This window comes from Abramis brama (assembly GCF_963993115.1).
Source record: "Abramis brama genome assembly, chromosome: 17".
Classification (NCBI taxonomy): Eukaryota; Metazoa; Chordata; class Actinopteri; order Cypriniformes; family Leuciscidae; genus Abramis; species Abramis brama.
The window spans coordinates 19,854,218-19,872,929 of NC_139979.1; the positions used below are offsets into that span (position 1 = coordinate 19,854,218).

The following is an 18,712-nucleotide window of genomic DNA, read 5'->3' on the forward strand; positions in this document are numbered from 1 at the left end:
TTAGAAGCCCTTGCTAACATGTGCCGTCAGTTTTTTCCCCCTAAATTTATTTATAAATTTTTTCTGATTTGGATTTGATCTGCTTCTGATGTTTTGAGCCTTTCATGTCAGTTTCTTGTTGTAAATTGACTGTTCATGCCATTCTGACTGTTGTATTCAACTATCCCCTTTCAAGAATAACATGAAAAAACCAGAGACCACCTTCTGACGTCATCCGTGTGTTTTTATTATGAATTTTTTTAACAGGTTATTTCTTCAGACGGTTATCAATAACAATCAATCAATCCATATAATCCATGTCATTGTGTCTATAAGTATAGTTAATTGTCCCAATGGTAACCATTGAAATAATATAGCTTATTAATGCAAATTTATCCATTCTTAATATCACACTGCAAAAACAACAGGCCTTTATTTACTGACAGGTTTCCACTGTACACTAACACAGACAGAGAAATAGTCACAGGAAAAGAGAGGGAAGTGCGAGCTGGAATGAGGAAGGGTTGGCACAGTTGTACATTCAGAAACCAAAAAAAGCAGTGGCAGTATCTAAAGAGTGTAAGGATGGAGAAAGGACGGAGGAGAAAAGAGAGAGGGAGGGTGATGGCAGAGTGGGAGTGTTTAGGCATTACAATAATGTGCCTTTCTGTTTCACTGTGAATCAGATATTAACAAGTTTTAAATTACACAATTGAACACACAAATAAATAGACATTCATCAAGCCAATCATTACCGCTCTTATTACTAATACTATTATTGTCATTGTCACTGTATATTACCAGTATGTTACCAGAGATATTAGAAAAAAATTCCTAGCCTAGCCTATCTGAAAGTGCAAAGACTGAAAATGAACGCAAATAATGAAACAACAAAAAAATGATAATAATAGTAGTAGTCATTTGTATTTACACACATTTAAGTACAATCAAAACTGCCCAGGTTGAGCTAACATTCTGATACAGCAGAGGGCATTGCACTGTACTGTGTTTTTCGTGAGGTTGTGAGAAGAGGTGCACAAAAGATTTGTGTGTGCGTGCATGCGTGTGTATTGTGATGCTTAAAAGAAAGCACTTGCATACCTAGCTGCAGTCTATCACTATTACGAAACACCTTTACTGACTAGTCCTCTATATCTGTACATGTGAATTTGTTCAAGGAATGTATCAAGAGACAGATTGTGCAGAGGAAATACAGCTTCTGAAGTCGTTTTGTACTTAGATATTAGATTAGTTACAAAAGGCTGTAATTTGAAACATTCTGAGTCAATTAGTTTATACGAGTTGACACTTAGTGTTTTCCTTTTGTTTAATACAGTGTTGTGAGCACATCAATTGGAAAGGTTGTAGGGTGAATGAACATAATTGTGCCATTAATAAATATTGGGATCTGATTCGAGAGTGATGACTAGGGAATGCTTTGTGCATTGTGGGAGCGTACATTCCAGAGAGAAGCATTGCATTCACTGAGGCTGAGATCCTATAATTGTGTCACAGGTGTTTTAGACACTTTTTTCATTATCTTTGATGGTGCGTCTGTGTGTGTATATTCCTGTATTTTAAATGAGCGGGAGGAGTTTTAGAATGTGGGCATTGCTAATTGGTTCAGTAGCGCCTGGGGGCGGAGTCTCTTCCCTCTTTCTTGATGATGATTCGTTGGTCATCACTGGTATCACCGGGCGAATCCACTACTTCTTCCTCATCATCACACTCTCCTTCAATATCTGCTGCAATTCCCATGCGGTTCTCGTATGTCTAAGAGACAGAATACAAAGAGAGACGTGTAAGATGCCACACATATCAGTAATAATGCTGATACACTACAGTACAAAAGTTTGGGTGAGTAAGAGATTTAAAAAAAAAAAAAAAATAACAGTTTAATTCAGCAAGGATGCATTAAATTAATCAAAACTGCCAGTAAAGATCTATTTATAATGTTACAACAGATTTATATTTCAAATAAATTATGTTGTTTTTAATTTTCATTAAGGATTCCTGGGAAAAGGGGAATCATAGTTTCCACAAAAATATTAAGCAGCACAGCTGATTCAACATTGATATTAAGAGGAAATGTTTCTTGAGCACCAAATCAGCATATTAGAATGATTTCTGAAGGATCATGTGACAATGAAGACATCACAGGAATAAATTACATTTTCAAATATTTTAAAATAGAAAAGTTATTTTAAATTATATTTCACAATAGTACAGTTTTTTCCCCCAGTATTTTCAATCAAATAAATGCAGCTTTGGTGAGCATAGAACATTTATTTTTCTCAAAAATATAACAAAAAAAATGACCGACTCCAAACCTTTGAACAGTAGTACATGTATCTACTTTTGGATTCATACCTCCATTGGGTTCACAATGATGGTGAGGGCCGAATCATCCCATTGGTTACTGCCCTCTTTGCCTCCGCCTCTTGCTCCGTCACCACGACGATGGATGGAACGGATGCGGAAGACGCCAAGAATCACCATGACAACCAAGAAACCCACACACACCATGATGATGACAGTTGCAGCTCCTGGAACAACTTTACGCATGAGAAGAGAGAGAGGGAGACATTAAGTTTATTCTTTATAGTTTATACTTCTTTAAAGGGTTATATCATGAGGAATAAAACTGTATTTTGAGATGAATGATTTTATTACTATTACAATATACTGTAAGATTCAAAACTCTTGCAGTAAAAAAAGACAATTTACTAACATTATAAATTGACCTTAAGAGCTTAAATAACCCTTAAATAACTTTACTAACCATTTAATCACTTTTAATCCTATTTTACCTAGAAGAAAAATGAGATATATCAGTAAATATTTGTGTTTGCATATTTCAGACATGTACCTGAGTTGCGGTGTGGGTTGGGGAGTGTGTGTCCACTCAGTTCTCCAGTGTGATGGGATGGGTGGAGGAACTGCTGCTGAGACGCCAGCAGGTGAGACGGATGGTACAGACTGTCCAGAGAATGCAGGAAGTTCACCTGAGCAAGACAAAGACAGTGAGATTGTGTGTTAATTATGCATCAACATTAAGAGTGTGAACTTTCGATGGTGTTCTTTGTCAAGGAGTGTGTGTACTAGGTTAGTGTGCTGTAGGTCAGTAGGTCAGGCTGAAGGATCCATTATCAGTGTCGCGTGTGTTCAGAGGTGTTTATTACCTCCAGCGTGAGCTCGTTGCTGGTGTACCGGCCGTTCATTTCTGAGCACGACAGACGGAATCTTCTTTCAAAACGAGCAGAGCCCTTTGCTAAGCGATAGCGAATGGAGCGCAACACATCCTCGTACACAGAGATAGACTCCGCTCCTGAAAGAGAGAAAGGATTAAAGAATGTTTCCTGTGAAATAAATAAGAATGAGTTCATTATGTGTTTCTGCTAAAATAATGTTTTGAAACAAAATGATCTTTGTTAAAGCTACAACAGTGATTTTCCCTTTTGTTGTTTGATTAACATTGGTGACAAGCATCTGTGGGTATATTAGGCTGCTGTCACTTTAAGACTAAAGCAAGGATCCAATATAATGATATGTATCCGTTTTCTTACTCAATTGTTTACAACACATAACCGACTGTTTACGAGGAGACTCGCCGAAACAGGCATTTTGACTTCATGTTGCGTGCACATGACCGTTCAAGCTCAAAAGAAAGAGAAAGAGAACTGAACTGAATTTAATGCGCACACAGAAAACAGCACTTTCGTCGGAGTAAGATGGCGGAGTACTTTCTCTTAATTAATTACACAAAAATACAGCAAGGTTCTTAAAATCTACTTCCAGAAAATGAAGAACAAGGAATGTGCATCAGGTGTGTTTTGCTTTTTTATGTTTTTAATTCATTTATGAAGACACTGTAAACTTTATTGTTACATATTATATTGTTATATTATAATGCTATCATATTCTGTGCAGGCAACTAGCTTACTGCGCTGTTAATAGAAAAGCCTGACAATATCACTGCTAAATACCTTTAAGTATTGTGGTATTCCGCCATGTTTCTCACTTACACGCCCCCAACTCGTACAGATCGGGGCTTAAAGAAAATCCTGAGCTCCCCACTGGTATTTACGACACTGTGGTGGGATTCATGTGCGTTCAACTCGTAAATACCCAGCAAGTAATTTTGCGTTTAAAAGACGTCTAACAGCCGTCCAAACACAGCCCTGACGTCTAGGCTAAAACAAGACAAAATTCGGGCTGTCAGTGAAAACCATTGCCCAAGAATAGAAACATAGGCTACCCATAGAACGTCAAAGAAATTAAACCAAACACCTTGTAATCACTGTCGACTTTGCTTACATGATGGAACATCATACATCTCGCAAGCGACATGTAACCAAATTCAAGATTATTTTGGCTAGAAGTGGGTTACTCGTAGCCGGACTATATCAGGTCTATAGTTAATCTAGACGGTGAAATGACAGCTATTGCTTGCTGGGTACGATCTTGACGACATGACTTGAACACACCAACAGTCCTAAAAGTACCCGGACTCTAAAGTAACACTTAAACGTATAAATGTTTTAAATTATTCAATAAAATATTAAACCAAGTGACATTTATTTTGAAGAAGCACAAAAACTAGCACAATAGCACAAAACACTATTCAATTTCTAAAACAATTTATATATATATATTGTTCAAAATTAAGACAAACTTTATTGCAAGTGATGGCAATGTAAGCTGTTAAGTTAATGATGAAAAATTACCAGTGATGGCAATGTAGGCCGTTGTGTTAATGATGTCCAGCCCTCTCTCTCTTAACGCCTCCATGTCAACCAGAAGCTCCTCCCTTTCTGGGTTCAGCTCCTCGCCCAAGGGCTGGACTTCACATCCATCCAGAGTGTGAGCCACAGCATCTGACATCAGTGCTGATAAAGAGACAGAAAAATACTGAATAACTCTCTAGCCTTTGGCCATAACACTGAAGTGAGAGGAGAGCAAAGTTCTGTTTCCTGCATTGCACAAGCTTAAAGTTACAGATAACAGAACGCGTATAGGTATATAACCTGTAAGCAGATAAGCAATTCCATTGCTAGTTTTGCTCACATTTTCTATAGACAGACAACGCTTGCATACTAACTTGCAAATATCTGATGATTGATCTTGACTTCTTTAATAGAAAGTCCATCTATGCTGCACCACCTCCAGACAAAACCAAAACACGCTCTTAGACTGCAGATATTTTGTTCTTAGTTATTCATCAAGTTGAGTCTCTTGGCTATTACAGGGTCTGATGTAGAGATCATTTTCCAGAAATAAAAGAAAAGAATCCATTTTGATAAAAAAAGCCCATACAGAGGTCATCCATCAAGCTGTGAGTTCACAGTTTTAGGTGAGATGTTCAAAGCTTACCCCCTCCTTCCATGCCCTGAGCAGCTGTGTTCACAGCATGAGACAAGGAGCAGACGATACGGAGCTCAGGAAACAAGGGAACCCCTTGAGGACCCTCAAATTCAGCGGCTGGTCGGGCCAGGTGGGGTCCCACCCCAGACAGAGAGATCTGCGGGGCGTCAGGCTGGAGCACGACCAGGTAACCCTCCAGCTGTCTGAGAGAGAGACAGCTCTCTTCACTGAAACACCTGCAGAAGGACAAAGAGAAGTGTGATGATGTAAACTGAATATTTAGATACTTGAGAATAAAGTATCAAATATTTTGTGTCATTTTGCTGGAATGCTTTATGATTATGATGTGTTGAAAGTTAACACATTTAATAATGCTTTAGGCTGATTTGTCTTCTATAATAATGTCATATTTTTATTTGGTCTTGTTTAAGTAATAAATTATTGATCTACACCACCATTCATAAGTTTGAGTTGGGTTGGATTTTTTTATATTTTTGAAGGAAGTCTCTCATGCTCACCAAGGTTGCATTTGTTTGATCCAAAATACGGTAAAACAGCAATATTGTGAAATATTATTACAATTTAAAATAACTGTTTTCTATTTAAATATATGTTGAAAAGTAATTTATTTCTGTGATGGCAAAGCTGAATTTTTATCATCATTACTCCAGTCTTCAGTGTCACATGATCCTTCAGAAACCAATCTAATATGATGATTTTCTGCTCAAGAAACATTTATTATTATTATCAATGGTTGAAAACCTTTGAAATGTATTTTTTTAAACAAATTAAGTCTACACAAATCTTACTGACCCCAAATTTTTAAATGGTAAAGTATATATGATTAATTGTTGTTAATTTGATGAATGAATCAGTGTGTTATATGATTAATTAATACTTGATAGTGTGACAGTATTCACACTTGTATGTAGAAATGTGTGCCCATATGTTTATGTGAATATGTGCTAATTAATATGTTCATTTTGAGCAGCTGGTTACATTTATTGTTGATGCTACAGCTGCTCACCGCGACCCTTTGACTTGATATCTCAACATCTTTACAGATTTTCTTCACTCTGCACTTAGCAATTGGTTGTTTCATCTCCTTCTCTTTAATTCGCTTTTAATTTTTATTTCAGCTTAGGCAGTTAAACACAAACTAAACTAACCTACTTGTCCACTGCAGTAAATTGACAAAATGACTAATAATATTGAGTCTGAATTCATAAGACTTTAGATATGTTGGTTAATTTGAAATGCTGAAGAAAGATCGCTATTTCAGCGTGTGAGTCGTCATGTACCTCAGAGAGGTGGTGAGTTTGAGCGGACGGACACCAGGGGTGGCAAATCGTAGAGAGTTCCTGTATGTCACCTGCTGAACAGCACGGTTGAAACTTTCAATGTCGTCTCCCTCTAACACCAGTACGGACTGGCTAGGGTTCACATGCACCTGAGGAAAATAAACTAGGGTTAGTAAAATAGTAAAAGAAATCGAGCTTGTTTAAATGTTACAGGAATTTTCCAGGTTTAATGCAACTTGAGCACTATTGACAGATTACTACAGAAAACAGTTTTGCATCTCAGTTAGACAAAAAACAAACCAGAACATTTATAGTAGTGCATTTAAAAAGAAATGGGGAAATGGGCCTTTGGGAAGAAATCTGGGCTGTGTTATGGGTAAAAATGTAAAGTTATCAAACTTTAAGTTGAATGTACCTTCATGCCTGAGCCCAAAGTCTCAAGGTCTCCGAAATCAAGGCCCTCTCGACAGGCATACAGGCACTCCACTACACTGTGTGGCTCCACATTTCCTGGACGCACTGTTACTCCTGACAAAAGCCCTTTGTAACCACTGACAAACTTCCCTGTGGACCAAAATGAGAGGATATATGAATATGAATCGATACAAACTCTTTTAAGAACATTAAACACATGCTGGCATTTAACTGAGTATCTCTATTGATCCCAGAAAGCTCATGAATAACACATACTTGCACACCCTCATCCACACACAAACATAGGCATGTTCTCCTGGTGTGCACCTCACCTGTGTCTTTATTCTCTGGCATGGTGTTGTTCACAATGTCTTTCGATTTCTCTTCTGGCTCTATAGGGAGGAATAAGGGAAAGTAAGTGAATAAAAAGCTGTATTCATTCATTTTTAAGGAATAGTTCATCTAAAAATGGAAAGAACTGTCATTCTTCACTCACATACATGTAATTTGAAACTTACATTAACATTTAAAAGTCTTTAATGCTCACCAAAGCTGCATTTATTTGATCAAAAATATAATATAAAAATAATAATATTGTGAAATATTTAAAAATAACTATTTGCTATTTTAATGTATTAAAATTAATATTTAATGTTATAAACTGTATTTAAACCATATATATAAAAATATATATTAATGTATATGATATGAATATAAATTGCTCTACAGTTCAAAAGTGTTTTCTATTTTATTATACGTTAAAATGTAATTTATTCCTGTGATGGTAAAGCTGAATTTTCAGCATCATTACTCCAGTCTTCAGTGTCACATGATCCTTCAGAAATCATTCTAATGTGTTGGTTTGGTGCTCATTAAAGATTTCTTATCATCATCAATGTTGAAAACAGTTGTGATGCTTAATATTTTTGTGGAAACAGTATTGATTTTTTTTTTTAAAGATTATGATGAATGAATGTTCAAAAGAACAACATTTATTTGAAATGCATTTATTAGAAATATTTTGTAACATTATAAATGTCTTTACTGTCACTTTGATCACTTTAATGCATCGTTGCTGAATAACAGTATTAATTTCTTTGAAAAAAAATCTGACTCCAAACGTTTGAATGGTAGTCTATATTCTGTCATTTATACTGGAAGAAAAAAAGCAATATACATGTTCTTTTCAATTAAAGTTCCAAGAGGTCCGTTCTCTATATTTCTTTCCCAGCGGAGGTCAGGGCAATGCTTTTTTGGAACACTTATACATTTCCATCGGGGTTGCCGTAATACTTTATAAAAGAAAAAATACTAAACACTCAAAATAGTGATGATAGTCATGAATAGTTATGAAAGATAAGAATCCTGGGCTCGAGAGCAAAAGTATTGATGTCTAAGAATTTTTTACCAATATTTACCAAAAAAAGTAACTGTATATGAATATGAAAAGGTAAGATCAGCTGTTTTAACAGGCTACTATTTTTAGACACCTATGTACGTGTATGGCTCATAGAAGGCCTTGGGAATGAGAAAACAGACTGTGGGTGCACAGATTACCTATTAAGAGAATTATGGACCATTTTTATATTTTGCTACTACTAAAAACAAACAACTTATATAATTTAATAATCAAAACTCTCATCATGAGCAAAAAACAAAGTAAACTAGTAATTTCAAAGTTTTTTGTCTTTCCTCGCCATCTCTAAATAATTTCCCAAATTATAACATTGTTTATTATGAAATGCTCTTAATATGCTGATTAATGTATGGGAAAAATCTAAACGTCTAAAGGAGGGATTGTTCACTCAAAAATGAAAATTCTGTCATTATTTACTTTGTTCCAAACCTGTATAAATTTCTTTCTTCTGCTGAACACAAACGAAGATATTTTGAAGAATGCTGGTAACCAGTTAATGTACACCATTGACCTCCATAGTATTTATTCTCCTACTATGGAAGTCAATGGGGTCCATCAACTGTTTGGTTACCCATATTCTTCACAATACCTTCTTGTCAAAAACCTGGTTTAGTTAAACGAACTGAGTCATCTGTATGACAGGTCAAAAATAATTGTATTAGCTGCATTCTTGTTTTCTGCAGCGTTTTAGCAAAAATATCTATTTTCCTGCTCACCGTTTCTGATACTGTTGTTAAAATAACCGCATCATCTGCAGCTCTTAATGTGGCGCTTAACATCTTTAGCAGGAGAGAAGCAACCCGCACAGAGCGGAAAATGTTTTTTATGGAGTCCCTGGTCACTATGAACTGGTTTTATATGGCTAAAGCGGCATAACAATAACAAGTTCCACAAATTATGATTTTTTTAATAATTACTGCTCATGGTATGAAATGACATGAGGGTGAGTAAATAATGGCATAACTCAACTCGTCATTATTAGGCTAACTATTACTTAAAGCCGCAGCTCAGTGTCAAAACATTAAGAGGTGATGAACACAGACTATGTGACCCAGTTAGCAGAACAGAGGGAGATTGAAAGCTTGAGCATCTTTCCACCACACACACTCTAAATGAAAGCCACAGTGTGTAAGAACGGTTCTGTTTAGCTAAATAATATATGAGTCTATTAATAGCTGAAACACATAAAGTCTCAGAAAAGAACAGTACTTCAGATTTCTGCTCCACCTACTGCTGATATCTTCACACCAACTGAAGAGTTATCACATATGACAAATTGTAAAATTACCCCAGCATGCGCCGATGACCAGCCGTTGGTGTGGTGCGGGGTTGGGGATAGCTCCGTTGTCATGGATGAGTGCAGGGTCAAAGGTCACACCATCCACATATAGTGTGACAGAGGGGAACTGCACACTAAGGGACAGGTGATGCCACTCACTGTCACACACCTATCAGAGACAGAAGTCAAAGTTCAGCTAAGCTCTGAAAACAGGGTGTACACACCCAGATGTGCGTTTATATGATGCAAAATAAGACATCTCAATTAGTTCCTGTGACAGACTGTGTGTGACAGAATTCAAGTAACTGAGATTTGCTGTCACGGTTAGTTTACCTGTTCCAGTTTCCAAAGGAATTTGACGGGTCTTGCAGCGGACACATCCGGCCAATAGAAGAGAGAGAGACGACAGCCATGTACCGATAAAGAGTAATGAGAGTACGTGTCATCTGGAAATGAGATCATAACACTGTTTAGTAGAGCAGCTCAAATATGACCAGGGATGTCAAAGTTACTGGTACTTCAGTGCAAAGTTTCATGGTCAAAAATAATCTTGGTATTAATGTAAACACATCTGATATGAAAAATAATAATAATAATACATTAATGTAAACACATCTGATATGAAAAAATTGTTTGAACAGAATTAAAACTTTTTAAATAAAAGAGTGTGAACAACACTCTTCTTTTTTTCTGTGGTATTGAATTTTACTGGCACTAGTATCGACTACTGAAATGTTGGCATGATGACAAAGCTAGCACAGACTGACCATTCTTTACAGTGCTGCAGACAATAGTCTCCTCCTCTTTACGGGTTCCCCTCGCCTGATTGGCCGGTGGTTGAGAGCTGGCACCTCCTCTTCGCATCCAGAGCTGCAGGGTGAAGTGGTCGCCGGATACTGCTGAAGCAACTGAATCAGGTACTACAGCAACATGGGTGGAGCCATTGAAGGAGAAGACCAGGGATGAATCAGAGGATGGTAGAGTTGGCAGCGCGGCGGTCCAATTGGTTGCAGGAGATGGAGGTGGAAGGAGGTCGACTTCACCCCTCACAGCACCTGAAAATGTTAAAAGCCAACACATTGTTGATTTGAAAACAAGGCTGGTGTCAGCAAGAGCTATGGAATTATGGAGTAAACCCTAATTTGAAGGGATTTGCATCCTGCTGCTAATCTGAGGAGAACGGAATGTTTTGTGATATTTTCCCATCTGCTCTAAATGAGATGAACAGTTGGGCGACAGAGAGCACAACAGATAAACTCAAAAGTCCTCAATTTTCTGTCCGCTAATCATGTCTAATCCTAATGAACAAGGGTCTGCCATCATCAAATTCAAACCGTAGACAATTTATCAGAAAAATGAAAAGTTTTCCCAGATCAGAAACTGATACCATTTACACACGTACCACAGAGTCTGCGCACAGATCGATCGGAGTAGCTGTCCCTGTCACAGCCCTTCCCAATATGACCCGTCTGAAGCTCAACAGTAGCCTGGATGTTCCAAACCGTCTCCTCGCAGGTCTCCAAGTGCAGGTTCGGAAAGAGAGGGATACTGCCGGAACCAGGAGTATACTCGATGCGCTTTGTCCATCCTGTGATTCAAACACACACATATAATAATACGAAATAACATATGTTGAGACATAACGTTGTCGATTTTCAATAATGTTAAATTCATAGCCAAATACATTTAAATATAATTACCGATCCAGCCTGGCTTGCAGGAAGGTTTGACTGTGACTATGACTTGAGCATCAGCCTGAGCTCGATTCTTCCCACAATCAAATGCTGTCACCCAGAAACTGTGGATACGCTGGCGTTTGGAGTCCAGTGGCTCAGTGTTCTTTATGTTCCCTTGATTTTTAAGAGATAGAGAGAGGTTTATTTATATGGCTAGATAGGCACATAGAATGTTACAATATTTGAAAGCCAGAGGCTTTGGTGACTGATTGGAAATTATAAAACAGATTGACTACTGCCAGGGACACTGAGCATATGATAAAGAAAGCAAAAGATTCAAAAGCAGCTGAAAATGAGAGCAAAAACAAACAAAGCAATAAAAGACGAAAGCAACAGGTGAAGGCTAACAGAAGGCTAACAGAGAGAGAGAGAGAGAGAGAGAGAGAGAAAGAGAGAGAGTAAAAGAACGATACTGAAGTGGCACAATAAATAAAAGGATATTCACACAGTGGTGTCTGGTACAGCCTGAGTCGGACTGACCCAAATTACGAAACCAAACCACACACACTACAGCAGAAAAATCTGCAAAGTCATGGCTTAAAGGAGGACTTCTCTTCCTTCTGCGCCTTCCTCTTTGTATCTTTCTCCCTTGTTTCGTTTTCTTTCCATCGGCCAGTTCCTTCTTCATCAGCATTTGTCATGTTACAAAATGTCGGCTATTGATCGCCTCCCCCTCAGTCTGTCAATGGGTGCTCTGATCTGCATTGAATGATCAGGGAGGGTCACTATCCCTCAGTCTCACTGCAGAAACTGGGATGTTCAGAGAACTTGGATGTTACCCTAAAAACCAACTTAACACTGAGATGCCACCTCATTATTTTATTTTATTATTTGGAACAATTGTATAAAATGATGATCTTCACGGGAAGGATTATAATATTATATATTACAATAATATTATGGGGGTGAATGTAAAAGCAGTTTTGGGCAATTTTATCACCATCATCAAAATTAAATAATTTTAATGTGTCTTAAATAAAAATAGCACATCTCAAAGTAATAATATTGTCACTTTAATAATATTACACTATTAATAATGCACAATAATTTTCACATTAATATGGGGACCTACATTATAATTATTCTGAATTAAGGTATAGTTCACCCAAAAATGAACAAAACAAAATATATCTCCTTTGTATTTTATGTCCACAGAAGAACTAAAGTCATTCAGGTTTAAAAGGACAAAAAGGAAAATGATGTTTCATACCTTTAAATCCTTTTTATTAAAATATGTTGATAGCTAGTAAAAAAATGAGCCTTCACCTTCATACTTCAGAGAAAAAAATGTTCATCATGCGTTTAAAAGATTTAATTGTTCAATTCAGTCCAACAGTTTTTTATTTATTTCATAACTAGAGTTAAATTGCTTCCAACCTCACAGCCTTGATCAAATCTTGTATGGAAGCTACAGGCGACAGTGAAAACCTTTAATTCATGTTCAATTTTAATCATCAACCTGGAGATTAAATAGATATTAGTTTGAAATTAAAGACATCAAAACTTAAAACACCAGACAAAAATATAGAACAATAATGTATTAAAAAAACTTTTGCAGTTGTAGTTCTCACCATCGTTATCAATGGTGAAAGGGACGTTGGGTGTGATGATGTCATAGAAGCAGATCTGGCTGTACTGTGGGGAGCAGTCGGCATCCACGGCTTCCACCCGCACAATCCGATCAAACAGACGACCCTCAGGCACCGACGCCTCATACCGACGCTCAACAAAGACAGGAGAGAACTCGTTCACGTCATTTACACGAACGTGCACGGTGGCCCTTTGGGGAAAAAAGGGTTCGGAGTGCAATTTAGAATCCAAAATGGATGACCACAACAGTTTTTTTCATGAACTTAAATGGAAAAAAATCTCTTACTTATGGGATTTCTTGCTGTTGGTGCCGTCAGGACCTTCACCGCAGTCATACGCCTGGATGGTGAAGCTGTGCTCCTTCTGGCTTTCACAGTCCAGAGGCTCCTTGGACCGAACCAGACCTTCTCCAGTGGAGCGGTCCAACACCACGGCCTCAAACTGTGCCGAACCAGAACCACCTGGTCCGTTGTGAACCCTAAACCCACAGATCTCCCCTAAAAAAAAGAGAAAAACAAGTCTGCACTGATTACATTTGAATAAAATATATTTGTACGTGACAATCCATTTCCAAAATCCTAATTTAAAGTGCCATTACTACACAAGTGAAAAAAACATTAATGTGTGAAATTATGTGAAAAGGGCTGTTGAGTGTTCTTCTGGAAGTAAACACTTGTCTGTGTTCAGGAAGTGCTGTCACAAATGACACGGCACTGTGAATGTTAGCTCAGCCTGCGGAGGGGAAAGGTCTGTCAGCCTTAATCCCTGTGTAATTCATGTAATTTGTGTAAACATAACATGTAATTACTTACCGCAGTACTAAACTAGCTGCAAGAAGCTTCAAAGTTGCTCCCTCCCCTTCAAAATAACCCTTACACCAAACCCCTAACTAGACCCTGTCAATTGGAAGTACACTAGTAATATGATTATGCACAACTATTGCTTCCGTTTCACACTTTAGGCGTAAAAGATTATAACTGCCGACTAAAGGTGCGAATTCATCGTTGTTCTGTGAATTTTCAGGAGTGAAAGCCAGGCATTTTAATAGGAATCTATGCGGATAAGAATTTTATGTGAGGGCGATAGATTTCCCCAAGCTGATTTTGCAGTGGTTTCAAGTTGGTCACATGGATTCGGTGCGTTGACCAACAGAAAACTGCTTGGTTTGAAAGTGTCATCTGTGTGAGCTGTGCTATTGACAAAAGACAATGAATGGATCTATTTTTCCCACTAATGTGACCTTAAGTGGATTAATCATCACAGCATGACTATAACAAGTAAACGTGCGACATTATCAGCATCTTTACCTGCATAGTGCAGCGGTGCGTCTTTATCCAGGGCGAACAGAGGAGGGTTGAGGAGGACGGTGTTGTCGTTTTCCATGACGATCCCTTGGTACTCCGTCTCGATCCATGGCTTGTGTTTATTTGCTGAGAAAAAACAATCACAAAAGCAAGGGACAGGTGTGAGAGACACAGGAACAAACGGCTATTTTTTTTTTCTGACAAGACTATTTATAACACGCCGTTATGAAGGTGAGTGAGCAGAGGTTCAAAGACGAACACAAGGAGATCAAGTCGAAGGAATGTGCAACAAATAAAAAAGTCGTGCTGAAATACATTATTGGCAGATGGTGCGATGGTTCGGCCAGCTGTACGTATGCATTAAACACTTGCACATTAAATTACAAACATACCCATATGAGGATCCACCAAAACTGTGTGATGGACACACACAAAAACAAACACACACACACACACACACACAGAATGATATGCATCGCTGCTTTGCAGAGTAATTAGATGTAGAGATGTTTGGCCTGATCGCACACCGTGAGGTATATTGCACCTATCACTCAAATACAGACAGAAAGCTCTCTGTGAACGCTCAGAGAAAGACCGAACCATGCAAACCTACATCAAACTCCCTGAAAATGAGAAATCTTCAACAGTAAGGGTGACCCGCTGGCCTGGGGTCTTTCCGGTCGCTGCTGCACTGCTACTGAAAATCTTACATTCATTATCTTGAATTTCCCATTTTATGCCTTGACTTAAATGTTTGGTTTTCTGTGATCTATTTTGTATTGTTGTTGCAAATTCCCCAGATTTGTCAATGAGATAATGTTATCTAGCTTGTCTTAAAAACATTAAGTATGTGTTGAAAACGGCAAACCAATCATATATTTGCATTTGTATGCCATTGTTTTCCAGTGTTTTATTAATGGAGTGTTGGTGTTACATTATAGGTGTATAATTTCAAGCTTATTGCATTTTTCTTGTAAAACATTCAATTCAAATTTTGGGTTCAGTCAGTTTTTTTTTTTTTTTGTTAAATAAATGAATACTTTTATTTGCACATTTTTTTACACTGTAACAAATTGGAACAATATCTATTTCAAATAAATGCTGTTCTTTTAAACTTCCCATTGAGCAGTATCATTTTATTAACGTCAAATCCTGAAAATCATAGTATCCACCAAAAAAAAGCATTAGAAGGATTTCTAAGGGATGTGAAGACTGGAGATTTGCCCTCACATGATTAAATTCCATTTTACAATATATTGAAATAGAAAACAGGTATTTTAAATAGTAACAATATTTCATAGTATTACTGTTTTTATGGTATTTTTGCTCATATAAATGCAGCCTTGATGAGCAACTGAGCATAAGAGACTTCAATCAAAAACATTTAAAAATCTTACTGATCCCTACATTTGAATGGTAGCGTATATTTCTATATTAAATATATCAGTATAAATGCAAACAAATATCAATTTAATGAACTTTTTAAAAAACATAAATGAATAAAAAATACATTTTTTCATGAGTTCGCACTAACATATAATCAGATATAGTATATAGAACATGCATATTTGGCGTGCAGAGTAAGCCCCATCCCTGGCTGGGATAGGAATAATCTAGAGAAGGAGTTGGGGTGGAGGAGGGATGCTGGAAAACTTCTCTTATGCTGATTGGGCAGATTATCTGAACGTGCTCCTCCCGAACTTTGTTAATAAAACATAATTTCTAGCAAATACGTACTGTTAAAAACCAATAATTCTTTTGCGGTTGTCCCAGTAAAAATGTTGGCAAGGCACGTAAAATCATCACTACTAATCATTATTATTGAGCCCTGCTTGATTAATATGACTCTGGTCATATTATATTATCCTACTAGACAGTGTGCTGACCACTAACTCAATGGACCAGTCTTGCATGTAAGGATTTTTCATGTGTGGCTGCATGCTGACCACCTCGCTCTCATATTTCAAGTCAGTCTGTGTTTTTTTGCCATTTATCTCTCTACCTAGCCCTCTCTCTCCCACCCACCCACGCCTGCCTTCCTCCCTCTCATCCCTCACTCAGCCATATAACATTAATCTGAGCATCAGACCACTGGATTACTCCTCGGATTACAGACTCCCTCCATTTATCACACGTTGCCGCTTTCACACACTGACTGACCAGAGCGTTTTTTTTGAACGACTCTGACAACAGCTGTGACGGAGGATAGACAGAGAGAGCTACGCATGTCTGTGATCACACACACGGGAGAAACATTAGCCGTAAATTAAGAAATACAGCATCTCCGGTTTCCCACATCTCTAAAAATAGCTGAGACGAGAATAGATAAGCTTTCACCCTTTTCTTCAAGGACAAGAGTCGACCTCTCACTCCCTCTCTTTTTCTCACAGAGATCCTACAATATATATCTAAGCATCCTCTCTGTCCTCCTCCAAATTTTGCTCTCCCACCAGTTAGTCTACATATCTATGTCATTAGCTTTCATCTCTTCACTCTTATCTTCCAGTGTGTCATTCCATGTCTCTTCACTTTTTTCAATGTTGTCTCTTCCCATTTCACCTTGAGATGAGGCCTACCTTTTGTGATCTCTACAAAATCTAAGTTGTCATTCATACAGGAGGCATATATTGAATAACTGACATGTTTTCATACTTAACAGCAGCAAAATGAATCAAGTTACTGGTTTCAATCAACTGGACGTGCTGAAAAGCTGCCAATGAAAATGTTAATACACTCATTCGCACTTCATCATCAACATAATGCTCAATATCAACATTCAAAAGGATGGAGGAGACTGACCTTTGTTGCCATGGGCAACCGAAGTCAAGCAAAAGAGGAGAAAGGAGAGAAAACTCATTCTGGCCATCTGAGGGAGGAAGGAGGGGAAGGACAGAGGGAAATAACATGCATTAACCTGATATAAAGCATGTTTAAGATAGAGGACAGAGGAGAAACAGATAAGTGCAAGGACAGAGACAGAGAGACAGAGATATATCTCCTTGCTTGCATTTCTTTAAACGTAAACATATAGACTAATACTAGCTCTGAGGTACATGTGAATATGATATGTAACACCCTTGACATCATCTTTATGGCCTAGTTTGACCGAGTAGGTCTGGCTTACATCTGAGATAGGCTACAGTATGTCAATATATATAGTCCATATTTACTAGTGACAATCAAAAATCAATAAAACCTTGATATTAAGCGATTTGAGTGCGCGTGAAAGTGAGAAGTCTGCGCATCCTCGTTTACACGCGCATGCAGGTGTATCCTCGAGACTGTGCGCGCGGACGCGGATATCACATAGGCAGGTTTGTTAACAGAATATCAAATGTGATTCATTACACATGTCCTCGAATACATCTGGTTCGAAAACATGTATAAGCCATTTACATAAACTACATCACTATTCTTTTTTTAAATAAATGAAGATGAATCTGCCAACTTGAATGACGGGAAGATGTGATATAACCTACTGGTGTTTCAAACGCGTTAGTAAAATGTTACAGCTCACTCATATTTGTAACATATATATGCGACAAACATGAATCGATTTTTCAAGCCTGTAAATACATTCAAGCGACCCGAAATCACCATATCATTACATATGTGAGAGCAGTTTAGATGGTATTAACCCCTGTCATAAGCGCACGAATCGAATTAGAAATATTATTTTAGGATGAAATGCACGTTACCGTGAGGTGTGAGATGGTACCCTGCTCAGTCTCCTCTAAGCATCCGTCACACACTCACACACCTATGACAGCCTGATGCCCGCCGACACACGAGCACAGCGAACGCAACGGGTGGAGCGATGGGGCCTCCGGTGCCTCACGAAATGATTTGAACTGTGAAAAGGAGCGAAGCTGGAAGAATATGAATATTATATACCAATAAACCAATGCCCCCGTTTTCGGTGGACGCCGTGAGAAAAAAGACAGTGTTATATCTCCTCCCTCTCGCAGTTTCTTAACCCGCCCACACTGCGTCTCTCTCGCTCTCAGGACTCACCCCCGGTAAACGAGTTTACAGATCCTACTGCGACGAAGGCTTGGTTCTTAATATTCATAGTCCAACCCTCCGCCATTGGAAGGTCAGAACGTAGCTAATTAATATTCATTAGCCAGGCGTGTTCATTGGAAGATGGTATAGCGGAGTAGTTAATATGCAACAACCAAGCCGTTTCTATAGGAAGTTAACAAGCGACATTAACATAAACTATTTAATATTGATAAGCTAAGCATTGTCAATAGTAGGAAACATTTTTTTTTTTCATCCCGATTAGCGATGGCTGGCTGTGTGATACATCCGGCTGGGAGGGAAAC

At 37.9% G+C, this 18,712-nt stretch overlaps 1 protein-coding gene across 4 annotated transcripts; it reads right to left on the minus strand.

Annotated features, from left to right (window-relative positions):
- Positions 1-202: 202 nt before the first annotated feature.
- On the minus strand, positions 203-18,404 carry clstn3 (calsyntenin 3). Of its 4 annotated transcripts, none has more exons than XM_084088901.1 (19): positions 18,279-18,404; positions 17,184-17,250; positions 14,388-14,510; positions 13,367-13,577; positions 13,062-13,270; positions 11,455-11,604; positions 11,157-11,342; positions 10,522-10,809; positions 10,088-10,200; positions 9,764-9,923; positions 7,391-7,450; positions 7,060-7,208; positions 6,645-6,793; positions 5,353-5,579; positions 4,707-4,868; positions 3,162-3,307; positions 2,849-2,984; positions 2,350-2,534; positions 203-1,752 (listed from the first exon to the last, which is right to left on the minus strand). In XM_084088901.1, the coding sequence occupies exons 2-19, from the start codon at positions 17,248-17,250 to the stop codon at positions 1,603-1,605; spliced, it is 2,871 nt and encodes a 956-aa protein (XP_083945027.1). In that variant the 5' UTR covers positions 18,279-18,404; the 3' UTR covers positions 203-1,602. The 4 variants fall into 4 exon arrangements, with proteins under 4 accessions (XP_083945027.1, XP_083945025.1, XP_083945026.1 ...); XM_084088899.1 differs by having other exon boundaries at positions 18,083-18,387; XM_084088900.1 differs by having other exon boundaries at positions 18,145-18,337.
- Between the last annotated feature and the right edge of the window lie 308 nt (positions 18,405-18,712).

Excerpts from the sequence above, each read along its gene's own strand:
- clstn3 (XM_084088901.1), bottom strand. The coding sequence starts at position 17,250 with ATGGCCAGAATGAGTTTTCTCTCCTTTCTCCTCTTTTGCTTGACTTCG. Across the intron at positions 10,810-11,156 it reads ATCTGTGCGCAGACTCTGTG|GTGCTGTGAGGGGTGAAGTC; the intron begins GTACGTGTGTAA and ends TAACATTTTCAG. Across the intron at positions 7,209-7,390 it reads GCCAGAGAATAAAGACACAG|GGAAGTTTGTCAGTGGTTAC; the intron begins GTGAGGTGCACA and ends TTTGGTCCACAG.